Source organism: Musca vetustissima, unplaced genomic scaffold (genome assembly GCF_032173495.1).
Source record: "Musca vetustissima isolate MV318-11 ecotype Yass unplaced genomic scaffold, APGP_CSIRO_Mvet_v1 utg7886, whole genome shotgun sequence".
In the NCBI taxonomy this organism is placed as follows: domain Eukaryota; kingdom Metazoa; phylum Arthropoda; class Insecta; order Diptera; family Muscidae; genus Musca; species Musca vetustissima.
In genome coordinates this window covers 111,120-126,920 of record NW_026876258.1, presented here as the reverse complement: position 1 = coordinate 126,920, position 15,801 = coordinate 111,120, and the positions used below count along the sequence as shown (strand labels likewise).

Below are 15,801 nucleotides of genomic sequence, written 5' to 3'. Positions count from 1 at the left end.
ATAAAATGATCTGCCTGCCTTCATGAAAGCGAAAGTGCTATTGTTCTTTTATCATCACTTACATACATGTGTTAGTTAGCTAGCTACATATTGATTGATTACATATTCACATACGTATATTTGCAACTTCCATGTTGTACTTTCCTATGTTTTGGCGGAACAGCACATGCATCCATGATCCCTGGAGGATCAATGATAGGTTCTTTGACATTTACATTGTTGTTGTGTGACGACAATTTTTGAAATGTTGAGGTAATAGAATGATGATTTGTAATTTTCTCCGAGTTCAAATGGGGTTAAAAATCTTCAAAGGAAATATGTTCAGATTTCTTTAGGTAACATACCTTTGGGAAATCCTCTCTGTTTTAAAATACTTTTGAAATTCGTTCATATAGATCCTTAGTTGAAGTTCTATAATTGCCAAAAACTACGTAGTCTGAAAGGTCTTCTTTTCAGTATCTTATTTATATTCAGGTCAGAGTATACATATGTCGTCATATTTATCTATCCATAGCTTTTCTTATAGAAAACACAATAGTGGTACTGATAGATTTCCCGTAAAGTATCGATCGAATTTTTCGAAAATTTTTTTAATTATAAAAAATTTGTATCTACGGAGGATTGTGAAATCGACTTCTAGAGTTTTTTTGCACACAGAAAGCAGGACTTTGATGAGAGAGGCATTATGAAGTAACCTTTAAAATGGCAACAAATCATACAACAAAACGGTGCATATTTGGCCCAAATCGGACATAAAGTTCATATAAAAATAATGGATTTATTTTCCCCAACCTAATAATATAAAGGTTTCACCTCATATTTTTTGAAAATGTGCCTCATCGAAATATTGGTTTTAGACCCTATGTTTCCTTGGACCAAATCCGATTCAGAAAAATTGGAGTCGATTGGAGTCTGTCTGGCTGCTTGGAACGATAACTCTCGAAGGGAATAATCGATTTCATCCAAACTTTGCAGATCTTAATATTTCTTCCAAACATAGTTTAAGTTCGAAGATGGGGAATATCGGTCCATTCCTTCTGGTACCTCCCCCACAAATTGGTCAAAATTGTGCAAAAAATTAATTTTATAATACCATGCGATCGGACTATCCTATGTGAACCAAACTTTGACAACCTATTATCTTAACCAGCCCATATCAAGTAGGAAGATGAGACCCATTGGTCCACGCCTTATACATTTAATTTCAGGTGAACGGTATGTTCGATTTCAACCAAACTTAGCACAACGTATTATCTTTACCAGTCTTAGATCAAGTCCGAAGATGGGATCCATTGGACCACTACTTCTGTAACATCCCCCACAAGGGGTAACAAAATTTTAATATTCGATTTGAACCAGGTTTGAACCAAATATAGTACCATTTAGTAATTTTCATACAAATAACTAAATTTTTCCAAAATTACCTACTTATCCCAACCCTACACTCCGACGATAATGGTAATTTCAAATTTTAGGATTCCAGCTCCAACCGTCCCTCCAAATATAAATTGTACTAAATTTATTACTCTTTGGTACCTTTCGTATACATGATTCGCACTCAAAATTTCTATCCGAAATTGTTCAAATTCAGTATATTATATTTTTGGGATACTTATAGTTCGTCTTCCAAAAAACCGTTTGGTACATCTATCCTACACTCCATCAGTGACCCTCATTTAAGGGTTTTACCTCCACCGGTTCATCAAATACAAATGTTACCTTATGTAGTACTTTTTGTGTGGTTCTAATACGACTACCCAAAAACTCGGCCCCATCAACTACCTTCGGACTTAGAGTGATTCTCATTCAATATTCTAGCTTCAGCCGTTTCGTCTGGGCGTTGATGAATCGTTAAGTCAGTCTGTCTGTACATATCGGACTTATCGGTCCACTCCTTCTGGTACCTCCGCAACAAAGTGTCAACATTTTGAAAATTAGTAAATCCATTATCAAGCCAATGGACTGTTCGAACTAGAACAAGACCGAAGATGGAACGCACAGTGTCAAAAATTTGAACTTTGATATTAGAATATCCGATTTGATCCAATTAAATTAAAAGTGTATCAATTTTACCAAATTTACATTAACTTCGCAGATGGGACCTATCGGCCCACTCCTGATCAGAAATCCAGTACGATTTTCATATATCGAATCAGTTCATTTCCTCAAAAAAAAAAAAAAAAAAAAGACGGGTGACACCATACTCCCCCAAGAAAAAAATTATTAAAATTTATTAATCATATTCAATATTTTTTATTTAAAACCGCAACTCAATCCAATTGCTGATTATATATTCGTTTGTATGTATGTAGTAAGTTTAGTGCATATATAACTTAGTTACTTAACAGAATCTCTAATCTAGATTTTTTATTAAATACATTTTTTTGGAAACTCGTTTTAGAATTTCCATTTCAAGTGAAAGAGTTAATAAAAAATTTTCAATAAATAATAACTTAGCGCAAAGAAAATTTCCCTAAATAATTACAAAAAAAAAAGACAAAAAACAATCGAATTTAAGATTGTTTTGATTTGGCACCGGATGGTATTGGTGGTGGTGGTACATCGGGTACATTGCTGTCGGGACTCTTGGAACCATTTTTAATATTTTCAAAATTTGTGGCGGTTGGTTCATTGTCTGTGGGTGGTGAGGGAGGTGGGGGTGGTGTTACTGGTGGCTCGGGAGCTGCTGGTGGTGCTTCAGTTGCAGGTGGTTGGGGTGCGGGAGGTGCAGCAGGTGGTGGTAATTGTGGAGCTGGAGTTGGTGGTAATTGAGGAGCAGGAGTTGGAGATTTTGGAGGATAACTGTCATCCTTGGGAATTGCATTGCTCAGTGGAAATTGTGGTCCTGTTGGCAAATATCCATAGGGTGGCAGGAATTGTTGTCTTAAAACGGGTGGATTTTTATAGTAGAGTGGTGGAAATTGATTGAAACCATAGGGTGGCAAATAGGGCGATTGGGGTTGTCCAGGTGCGGGCGCAGGTTGGGGATATGAGCCGGGTTGCCTAAGAGGAATTAGTGAGGGTGGAAGACCATATTGATTCAAGGGTATGGGTAATTGTTCCGATGGCATTTTATCTTCAGGTTTTGGGTCCTTCGGCATTAGCATTGTGGGTGGTTGTACGGTGGGTGCTGCAGCTGCCTCTGGTCCTGGTGGTGTCTGGCCATCCGCAGGTTTTTGTTCTGTCGGCGTATTTGGTGGCAATGGGTAGCCAGGATATGGTTGGGGTTGTGGTCCCAATGGTTGTCCCATTATTTGCGGTGGAAATTGTGGTACGGGCAATGGGTAGGGTAACTGTAAAAAATGAGTAGATATTAGTAAAACTTTTCTGAGATTAATTCCATCAACTTAACACTGTGACAAACCTGTTCTTTTGGCATTAAATTCGGTGCAATCGGTTGACCAAATCTTACCACATGTGGGTTATAGTAACCCGCATACGGACCATAGGGACCAAATGGTGCATAATGAGCAATGCCAGATTCATGTATGGTCGGTTGTATTACCGGATAGGCTCTACTTTGCACGAGATTTTCATCTGTGGTTATCAGAGCGTTGTAGATTTTTGGTTTGCGGCGCAGGCCTGTCTTGGTTTGACCGTAACTGGGAGCTGCTAACGTCACTATTGCCACAAGTATTAAAATCTGAAAATAAAAGCGAAAGAAGAAAACAGAATTAATTATTAATACACAAAAATTTGAGTCCGTTTGAAAATTTTTCAAATTTGCATGTTTGTCTACATTCCACTGTCACATGTCCGAATATAAGGTGTGTTTTGTGTCTGAAGGAATTTATTCAACAAAAAATCGCTAACATATTTCAATGCATGTAATTTTTCTCTATGACAGGAGAGACCTTCAAGTCTGCCATAATATTATGACCACATTTTTTTTGTTCTTATCGCAAGCCTCAAAATTCATAATTTATCATTGTAATAGCTAACCCGACCAAGTGGCAGACCTTTAATTGTGCTTCTATTTAAAAGGGTGTGTAATTGAGATTTCTTGTTGGTTTCTCTTCCTTAAGAATTCTAATAATTTTATGTAATATTTTTAACTTCAGAGTCGATTGCATTACCAGTAGGTGATGTGGACATTTTTTACACTCAAAGAAAAATGTATACCCATGTCAGAATGTGCAGTGCTATAGAATGTGTAAAACTATGTATGAAGTCGATACTTATACCCTAAAGTACTATGTTGTATATGGTATTATAGATTTGTGTGGCTCCAAGAGACTGTAACACCGCGTAATATTGGTTCTACACCCACCTTTTAGTATACCGATCGTCACATTTCGAATAGATGAGTCGATCTAGACATGCGTGTTCATCCGTCTGTCCGTTGTAATTTGTAAATACGATACAGGTCACAGTTATGTGCGAGCCAAAAACTGGTTGCTCTAGTGGCCAAAAAATGTCCAAAACACCACTAAATTTTACACGGAGAATGGGATATGGCCAAGGGTATATGGTCAATATTTAGCGGGTCATTGACGTTAATATTTACGAAGATCGAAGAAGTTGACAGTGTATCTAAGAGGAGTGGTGGACTTTTGGAGATGAAATGGACCTAAAACTATGGTCAGCTTCAGATTTTCCTTGGATAAAAACACACTTTGTAGAAATTTACTTTGAGGTATTGTCTCAATTTAAGTTTCCTTCCTTGTTTAAGTAAGCATGGCCCTAGGTCGATTAACAGCAGTTGTTGTAATGTATCAAGAGCCTGTGAAATCACGTTGTAAAATCCATCTTATTTTTGTATATTTGCCTAGCAGGAATTACGGGACCACTTTGCTCATAATCTGATGTGTTTCTTATTTATAGATAGCTATATCTTATGTTGCGGAGTATTATCAATGTCTCTAGAGTGGTTGGTGAGTGAAATCGATCTATATGGTTCGATTGTCTTGCTTCAGGCTACGGGTTTGATTAAGAGCAGATTAAGGATGTTGTCGGCTATCGGCGATAAAGTTTTTTCGTTGTTTTTACATAGCCCCCTTCTTATAAGGACCCAGAACAATTGACCTGAATAATCTACTTTTTCTGGGATCTTTGACGATTTTTAATATCGGAACCACTATGCTCATATTCTCATCTGTTCCGTAGGTAACCCATTTAGCCCATGATCGCGATTTGGATAGTTATCCCTAATGTTGTGGAGATATATTGCCTCCAGTGTTTCCGTACTGGCAGCCAAAGCGAAGTCGATCTGTATGATTAGAATCTTTGACAATATTTTCAGACTTTATATAAACTTCGTCTGACAACATTTCGAATGCCACTTATCATCTTTCATTGTAAATTTCTAGGATTCGAGAGCGCTTCATTATACTCGTACCGATTTCAATATTGCAACCAATCTGTTTCCTAATACTAGGCTTATTCACGGATGTAAACTTTATCATGAAGGGACCAATGCCTGCAATGTTTTGCACTTCAGATGGTATTATCCATATTCGATTAAAAGATGCCCTGTATAAGTTCCAATCTTACGAGAATTTTCCGTCTATTTATTCTAAATATGTTCAGTGACCAATCAGTTAACTTCCAGTGTTTGTTCCCTGAGTTGCGTATTAGTTAGCATAGACAAACGGAGTTTAGAGATGCTGGTGTCTCCGTACTTTTTTTTCTGTTACCTCTATATTAGATATTTGGATCAGTCACCAGTCCCTGACAGGGTTCCTAATATATATTTTTCATGGTATAAAACCGTTGAAAATGTTGTCAGACCACTTCGCGTTCTGAGCCACTAATACACTTTAGAAGATTGTACAAAAACATGTGTATACCGTGGCAACAATTGTAATCATCGCAAATATCTGCTTTGAAAAGGACTGCTTCTGGAGTGAAGACAAATGCCGAGCCTTAATAAATTTAAATCTAATTCGCATATGAAATTTCGGAATAACTCCGATATAAATGCACTTTATCATTGTAAAGCCACATATCCCAATATGCATGACAAGCCGCTTTATCTACGAAGTAACGCATCGCAAAATGGTGGTTGCGTAGGTTCTTCCTTTGTTTTTTTTTTTCTTTTCATTACAAAACTTCTATCATTAAGCTCAACTCGAAGGAGGAAAAAATCTATTTTCTACTATATTCTCTCAAAACCGAAATACAAAATTACAGATCATTCGTTTATAAACTGCGCCACAATACCAAAAATCCGACGCCACCCTGATAGTGTCAAAATATTTTGGGTAGTCATTCAAAGTCACTGATAGTTCTTCGAAATCTTCACCACGAAGAGTAAGAAATTAACGAACAGATTTTAGGCATCATAATTAAAGCAAGAAGAGCTATAATGACACGAGACTCTAATGGCGTGTATAATTAGTAGCATTCTTGATGACGCTTGAACCTATACTAGGTTCTATGTCCAGAATTCCGTCCCTTTTCCACTTTAAAAACGCTCTTATTAAATGTCATGTTACATTTACTATCTCTATTAACATTTTATAATTGCAAATTCTGTAAAAAATCGTAGAGAATGTAAAAATGACGTTACCGACCATATGAGTCGTTTATTTTGAAGTTGGTTTAAATCCACAGTTTTTTCTCGAGTGTAAGCCATTCAATAGAATTAGCTTAGGAATGTCCCTCATGTCTATCAAATACCCATTTACCAAGTATTTATTATGGTTGTGTGATCATAATTTCTTAAGAGTTTCATTCATTCATTCAGCCGAGCCAATCAATTTTACTGGGAAACACCTAACAATGCACGCAAAATTAAATACCTAGCAACATACAGATATACCGATCCAATATACATACATTTATGTAGATTGTCAGTCATTTTGACGGAAGTTTCAATTTAAAACCTAATCACATTAATTGCCACCTAATCTTATTAGCACAAAAATCAGCAAAAAAACTACACATTGTAAGACATGGGTAGGGTATAGAGATACGACGTCGATTATATGTATGTATATCATTCAATTGAATTAAATGATACATATATTATTATAATTTTTATAGAGGTGGAGGGGGTTATTATAGTTTGTAAATTAGCGTAGGATTTTGAATTTGATTTTGCATTGTTGGACATGGCTCCCTTCGCCATATATATGAATGATTGGGTGAGTGACATGTTAAACTTAAATGGTTTTGGCACATTCAAAGGTGACAAGCAAATGTTTTTGTTTTTTGTATAATTCGAACTCCAAAAATGTCGATATGATTGATCATTTGAAAAAATTGATCGGACATTTAATTTCAATTGATATCAGCTTTAGATTGTTAGATTGTTTTAATCAATACTGATGTCTGGAAAAATGACAGTCAATGACTTGAGTGAGAACAAAGTAAATATCATAACTACTATTATCATACATACATACATACATACATAATGCGTAGTGAATTATTAAATGTGTATTAACAGTATTACAAAGAGAATACTGGGGTACACTTTATATATTTGATAATAGTGAGTAACCGTGTAAACCCAGCTCTAATTTAGAAAAAACGAGCATGGAATGATATAATCCACTTCCGCAATGACCTTTGATGAACATCGAGCAATGGAAATAATTTCATGGAATACGATAGTTATGTTATTGAAAATGGAAAAACAATTTCATTTAGAAAACCAGGATATCCGGATCAACATTTCCCTAAAAAGGGACTAAAATTGAATTTTTCAGTCCAACATTTAAATTTCGAACAGAACCTATATAATATATATATATAATGAGCCTCGCTAAATTAGATTCCTTTCGCATACATCTAAAGAATTTTCAACATATCCATTAACCCTTAATTTTTGGTCCTCGCCTTTTCATACTCGTTTAGCAAGAATTCGTGCAAAATATCATATTCTTGCTTCAGCTTTTTCATACTGATGTTTTATCTGTAGTGGCAGCATGAATGAGACTAAAATGTCCTTCTGAAAATATTCTATATTGAACATTGCATTATTTGGACAGCAATGTCAACACTGGTTCAAATTCAGGTCCAAAAATTTACTAGTCAGCATGTTTCAGCATTTTGAAGAACCTAGCTGTTTCTTCCAAGATATGCTTCTGCATAATCGTATTCCGGCTTCCCCGATGAGAAAATATTTACATAAATAACATTATAAATATGCCCATATTTTCACTACCTTCCTATGTTGAGTATTGTGAAAGCTGAAACTTGGCATATGCAGTCCATTGAGGATAACTACCTTATAGCTGAAAATGTCAATATGGAAATGTCCTTTCGATTTTATGTATTTTGAAGATCAATCGAAAAACTATTATTAGACAGTTTGGGGTTTTAGGGGGGTGAAGTTAGACCTGTCAAATTCTTAAGGGCCATGAAAAAATAGCGCTGAGCGTCATATACCAGATCAAAGTCCCCAATCTGTCGGTAGTCACATACATCGTTCCTAAATCTAGAAAATGTTTAGGGTGTCATAGTTACTGAATCACTTTATTTATACCGTTTTTTGGTCCTAGTGTCATTGAACCAAAATCGTTTCCAACAATTTAAGAGATTTAGGAATGTTCACCCGATCGAAACGGATTTATATGACTTTCACATTGTGATATTTTCACCAAACATAGATGTTTGAAAATGGAAAATATCAGACCACTTTTTCTGGCAGCTACCCCACAAAATGATCAAAAAAATATATAATAGCCTCCATCTTTAGAAAGATGGGTGCTATTGATCTACACCTAATACCTACTATACAAAGAGTAAACATTTTGAAAACGTGTACATCTCATATGCAATTTCGCATTTTCTGCAAAATCGATTTTTTATTTATGGCGGTCTTGCAGCAAATGAGCGATATGCAATTTGCAACTCTGGACTTTCGGAAGTAAATCCTGTTTGATTTTAGGTCCTATGAGGAGGGCTACTAAAAATATTTCTGAGCAACGCTAACTATTGCTTGGGATCATCTAACATATCCATTGAAAAATCAAATGGATTGACGTAGACCATGTGTTATGTTGTTTACAATTACTTGAAAAATTGAAATGAAATTAAAATGACTAAAGGGGACCCCCCATTGTCGGGGTCAAAAATCTACAACTATTTCAAGAATCTACACTAATTCAAGAATGTCCCAACAACATTTCAAGTGAAAATCTCAAGAACTCTCGAAGATATAGCCGATTTATTGTGTCAGCATCAAGTGACGGATAAAGGGCTTCTCAAACTTTAAACGCGTTTTTCTCTTTTGCGAATGGCGGGTACGATAACTCAAAAACTAATATCCCAATCGATTCCAAATTGTTACACGTTTCTCTGTGAGTGTATAGCAATCGTATGAACTAGGATAAAGCCAATCGGTGATGATCTTCCTTATTTTTTAACTCGGGTTTTGGTAAAAAATCGGCGATTTTCCAAAAATATTTTTTCAAAGGTCCGCCATTTTGTTAATTTTAGAGCGAAGTCAATAATCTTAGTTCATACGAGAGCCAGACATGTACTCTTTCTAACACCGTTGGAATTTTCGGATTCCGATGTTCCAGTGAGGAGTGGAGTTATCATGCCCGCCATCAAAAATAAGGACTTTTCTTTAATTACAAAAAAACAACAACAAAACAATAACAAACATTTTTTGTAAATTATTTTTCTCCTCTTTTAAATCTTCAAATATATATGTGCAAAGTTACAAACCTTAACAAGCATTGGTATTGATTTACCAGCCGATTGAAAATCTTGAAAAATTAAAATTGAGAATGGGTGGGGTCCCCTTAACTAAACTTTGCACAGCTTAATATTAGGCTGATAGATTTCTCGTAAAGTATGGATAAAACAATTTCAGATTTATGATCGTAGGAATTATTTTGTTTGGTGCATTCAGTTGTGAGTTATAGAGTGTTCAAAATATAAGTGAACAAAGAGAAAGTTTTACAGCTTTTCTTAGACAAAGTCGAAAATGCATGCCAAGCGGCTAAAATTGTGAATGGTGTTTATTTGTCCGATACTGTAACAGCCAAGTATGTGCAATTTTGGTTTCGTAGATTCCGTTCAGGCATTTTTGTTGTTAAAGATGCACCTCGCATAGGTAGGCCGTCGAAAATGTCGATAAAATTGGAGAAATGGTCGAAGTTGTTTGCAGTCGTAACATCGCCCAGGATCTAAAAATCGACCATAAAACTTCTTTAAACCATTCACAATTGAACAGAAACGACCAGAATTGGCCAATAGGAGCGGTTTCGTGTTCCAATAGGACAACGGTAGACCACACACATCTACAGTGACTCGCCATAAACTTCGGAAGCTTGGTTGAGAAGTTTTAATGCATCCGCCATACAGTCCGGACTTGGCACAGTCCGGACTTGCATTGCAAAGTTTCTTTAATGATAAAAATCTGTTATCTAGGGAGGATTGGGAAAATCCACTACTAGATTTTTTTGCCAATAGAGAGCAGGGCTCTGAGAGAGGCATTATGAAGTTACCTTTAAAATGGCAAAAAATCATACAACAAAACGGTGCATATTTGGTCCACATCGAACATTCCGAAGCATCCTAAATAAAGTCCTATAGTTCATATGAAATTAATGGATTTCTTTTTCCAACCTAATATTACTTCCAAACTTAGTTTCATTTCTAAGATGGGGAATATCGGTCCTCTGGTACCTCCCCCCACAAAATGGTCTAAATTTTCCTGAAAATTAATTTTAAAATATCACACGATTTGAAGCTAACTTTACCAAACCTAAAATGGGTCTACAAGATACAAATTTTTAATATATATAAATTCAGTATTTGGAGAAGTGTATGTCCGATTTGATCCCAACTTTGCAAATTGTAACTTTTCATTCAAACTCAAATCAAGTTCGAAGATGGGAAAATGCATTTTATAATATCATGCGAACAGATCATCCGATTTAAACCAAGCGGTGCATTTCTTCTAGTACCTCCCCAATAAATGGTTTCAAATTTGAAACTTTGTAAATCGTATATAAAACGAACGGAATATTCAAATTTCATCCAAACTATGTACATCATAATATTTTTACGTAGGCTAGATCGAGTACAAAGATGGGACCCATCGGTCAACTCCTCCATATCCCACAACGGGTCAACATTTTAACGATTTGTTAATCCAATAACAATGGTATGGAATGTCCGATTTGATGCCAAATATATACATGGTGGTATTCCTTTCAAACTGAATTCAAGGTGGAAGCTGGGACCCATCAGTCCACTCCTTCTTGTACCTCCGCACAATATGGTCAAAGTTTTTTTTGAAAATTAATTTTAAAATATCATGCGGACGAACTATCCGATTTGAACTTTGCACAACTAAATACATCCCAAAAAGGTTCAACGTTATGAAAATTTGTAATCTCATATGGTTCGTACGGAATATAAAATTTCATCCAAACTTTGCACATGGTAATATGTATACCTGATATCTATCAAGCTTGAAGTCTTCCACTTTTGAAAATTGGTGAATCCAATATTAGGATAATGGAATGTCTGACTTGATTCAAACTTTCCAAATCGTACATTTTTTTCCAAACCTACATTAAATCCTAAGATAGGGTCTACAGGGCAACCTTTTCTGTTACCTCTCCAAAGATAGTCAACTCTTCGATTAAAACATATACCTAAATATAAAGCGAATAAAAATAAAATCTGCATTTTATTCTGGAAACCTCCGAAAACCATAGGCTGAGGGTATATATCCGACTGACTCTTTCTTACATGTTATTTATTTATTTATTTTAAGGAGGGGCAACAGACCTCCATAGTTTTTATAAGGTTTTTATATACGTAATTAAAAGGCGATAATTTTGGAACATCGAGTCGCAAAGGATAAAAGGGTATTTTCGATAGGACATTTTTTCAATAATCCATTCCATGTTCTTGGATGGTGACAAAAACTTTTGCAGAAAATCGTCGATTATCATAGACCCTTCATGAAAAAGTTTCGTATTTTAAAGAATTTAGCGGCCTTTGCCAGTGGCATTAATTTCACATTTCAGATTTCTGGTGAATAAAAATTTAATCATAGAATGTTAGGTACATATTTTCAAGTTTACCAATACAATGGGTCCGTTTAATTTTCCCTAGCCCCTAAGCTAATTTTCTGTACTTTGGTGTTAGGTGGCAGATCAAGGACTTCCCGTTACCTCCATTAACACCCCATTTCAATTCCATTGGAAATCGATTTCTATTACTTAACACTTGTAATTATTTACAATCAGAACCCAACCTCCCCAATTTGACATGCCTTCACCAAAAACGTCACTAACAGCTTTGGTGTCTATGACAAACAATTTGTCTCGAATACGAATGATGGTTTGCAGAACCAGTTGATATTGTTGCCCTCAACAACAATAACAAAAAAACTTTAATTGAATTGGGTGCCGGCTTGTCATAACAGAACAAAAAACAACAACAATTGCAACAGCAAACAACTCCCTCTGCAGTTAAACTATACTATGCAGCACTTAAACTATGTGTATTACTTTATGTCTGACCCCACCTGGTATCTGTGGACGACGAGACCAACATACCTGGCTTATGGGTGTGTGTGTTTCTGTTACGGATTCTGATTTTAATTTCAGCGCACTTTGTCTTTGTTTTTTGAGGTATGTTTTTTTATATTTAAAACAAAAATAGAATATGTTCAACAAAAAACAAAGTTTAGAACAAAAACATAACTCAGCAAAGTTAAAAAAACCTGCTAACCTTTTGTTCGTCTAGAGAATAGAGGGGAAGGTATGCACTCATATGGGGAGTGTGAGTGTGCATGTACTTACCACACACTCCTATGTACGTATGACTGTTGAAAATTATTATTATTGAATTGTTACAGTTTCATTTTTATAAGTGTATGTGTGGTGTTCTTTTGTCGTTGTTAGAGGTTCTTGTTCTTTCGGGTTCTCTGTCTGCCCGTCTGTTTTGATAAACAAATGTTTGTTAATTTAAATAGAATTATTATTATTTTAAGCGGAACTGATCCGATTGAAACAGCATGTTCGACGAGTAGACCAAGTAGCAAACCAAAACAAAGACTTGCCCAAAAGCCGGAATCTTGTGAACACTTTTGTGAAACTTGTTACCAGGGGGAGGTATTATGTAGATCCTGTTATTCACAGTCCAAATGAGCTGTGTGATATGTGTGGAAGAATATCTAGACATGGTGGAATTTTTATTCATGTATAAAAATATGAGTCATGGAAAATTAGTTTTCTTATATTAAAGACATGTATCTTTCTAGACTTTCTCATAACTATTGAGGAGGAAAAATCCGATGAGTGGTAATATTCGGACTTTTGCACATACATTGTAACTACTCCTAGCATGTTTAGTATTGGTCCCCTGTTTAGGACAACCAATTAACCGTATTTCCATCATTCAGATTTTTGGGGATTGTTAGGCTAATTTCTACCCGAACAATGAGAGTGTTAAAATACATGAAAAAAATCCTATGTATATGTATAGGCCCCGAACTATTACATCATGCTGTGTCTGCTTTCATATTTGATAGCGAACTCGTTTTTAAAGACATATCGTTTATAAAAAGTCCCGTTATTGACATCTTCGACTCTACAACATTTCATATTTTCTAACACATTAAACCTGTAAGCAAAGATCAAAAGTCGGACGGGGCCGACTATATGATGCCCTTCACCACTTTGGGTACATGGAAGACAGGTTAAATTAGTATGCCAAACGGACAGAATTGGATTCTTGGGTTTACCAGTTGTATCAAATCGAGTCAAATTATGTATGGGAGCTATATCTGAACACATGGACCTAACTGAGTAACCGTTGTATATACCATTGTCACTATCTTCAATTTAATACCATCTGCCAAATTTCGTGTAACCATAATTTACATAAAAACGAACGAAGATATATATAAGACCTGTATCAAAATCTGAACCAATTCAAACAAACCTTATCACGCATCATTTTTTTCTCAATATCATTTGCTATGCAAAATTTTACTCAATCAGACAAATATTGGGAGTTTGGTGTATCATTCACAAAAAATCGGACGACACTATATATAGGAGCTATATCTAAATCTGAACCGATTTAAAAAAAAAAACTTTTCAGACATCAGTCTGGACCTAATGCAGTACTCTGTGCAAAATGTTGTCCCAACCGGACAAATATTGGGAATTTGGTGTATCATTCACAAAAAATCAGACGAAACTATATATGGGAGGTATGTTTAAATCTGAACCGATTTTAACAAAACTTCGCAGACATCAGTGTGGACCTAAATCAGTACTCTGTGCAAAATGTTGTCCCAATCGGACAAATATTGGGAGTTTGGTGCACCATTCACAATAGATCGGACGATACTATATATGGGAGGTATATCTAAATCTGAACCGATTTCAACAAAACTTCGCATACATCAGTCTGCACCTAATTCAGTACTCTGTGCAGAATTTTGACCCAATCATACAAATATTGGGAGTTTGGTGCATCATTCACAATAAATCGGACGATACTATATATGGGAGGTATATCTAAATCTGAACCGATTTAAACAAAACTTCGCAGACATCAGTCTGGACCTAATTCAGAACTCTGTGCAAAATTTTGTGCCAATCGGACGAAAATATATATGGGAGGTATATCTAAATCTGAACCGATTTAAACAAAACTTCGCAGTCTGGACCTAATTCAAAATTCTGTGCAAAATTTTGTTCCAATCGGACAAATATTGGGAGTTTGGTGCACCATTCACAAAACATCGGACGAAACTATGTATGGGAACTATATCTAAATCTGAACAGATTTTAACAAAACTTCGCACACATAAGAATGGACCTGATTCAGTGCGATGTAAAATTTTGTCCCTATCGGACAAATATTGGGAGTTTGGTGCATCTTTTACATAACATCGGACGAAACTATATATGGGAGCTATATCTAAATCTGAAACGATTTTCTCCAATTTCAAAAAGGTTCGTCCTTGGGCCAAATAAGTGACATGCGCTAAATTTCATTCCAATCGGATCATAAATGCGACCTGTACTTTGTTAACAAAAATACATGGACTCAAAAGGAACCATGGGTCTATCTCGATTTCTTTTGCCTGTTACAAACATATGCACAAAGGCATAATACCCTGTACCACAGTATGGTAAAGGGTATAAAAAACATTAAAAATACAACGGTATCGACCCACATATAGGTACACTGAAGCCTACAAAAGTCCAGATGCTTGGGTCGCCAAAAAGCCAAAAAACGAAATTTTTATATCTTTGTACTATATTTAGTACATTTTGTACACTCCAGGCCAAATGTACTAATTTTAGTACCATTTTGTACTATTGTACATTTCAAGCCCAAGGTCTTTCATCATGCCTATACACAAATTCCCATACGAAATTTTTATATTTTATTTTTTAATAGTTGTTTTAAAGTTCTTGTCATTTATTACATTTTGTACACTTTCGTATAGCAAATCTCCTTACCAAAAATTATAACGGTGCCTCCCAAATTTCCAAATTACATTTTCTTCTGCAAGCTTCGATCGGAGGGAAGGTCGTGTTTATACTGAGTAAAAAACTTGTTCGTGAACCACATACATGTTTGAAAACAATCCGTTCCTCATTTCAAAATTACCACAATGCTGACATTTACCACACTTTTACTTATCACTCAATTACGGAGCCATCCGACACATTCATACACTTTATTATTACACCCATAAACAAATTCAAATGATTTCCATCGGCAATGGGGAAATACAAAAAATTCCTTTTCAACATCTCTCCATATTCAATTGGAGGGAGGTGAGCATTTGGCGTAAATTACATCTTTTGATGGAGATAATGAAAGTGATTCAATTCGTTTCGTTTCGATTTG

At 35.5% G+C, this 15,801-nt stretch overlaps 1 protein-coding gene across 1 annotated transcript in view; it reads right to left on the bottom strand.

Annotated features, from left to right (window-relative positions):
• Window positions 1-2,513: 2,513 nt before the first annotated feature.
• Window positions 2,514-15,801, bottom strand: part of LOC133338802 (uncharacterized) — a 31,774-nt gene continuing 18,486 nt past the window's right edge. Inside the window, exons 2-3 of the mRNA XM_061546908.1 lie at window positions 3,365-3,643; window positions 2,514-3,293 (exon numbers count right to left, since the gene is read on the bottom strand). Of these exons, the coding sequence (XP_061402892.1) occupies window positions 2,514-3,293; window positions 3,365-3,643 (1,059 nt within the window). The remainder of the gene's footprint in view (window positions 3,294-3,364; window positions 3,644-15,801) is intronic.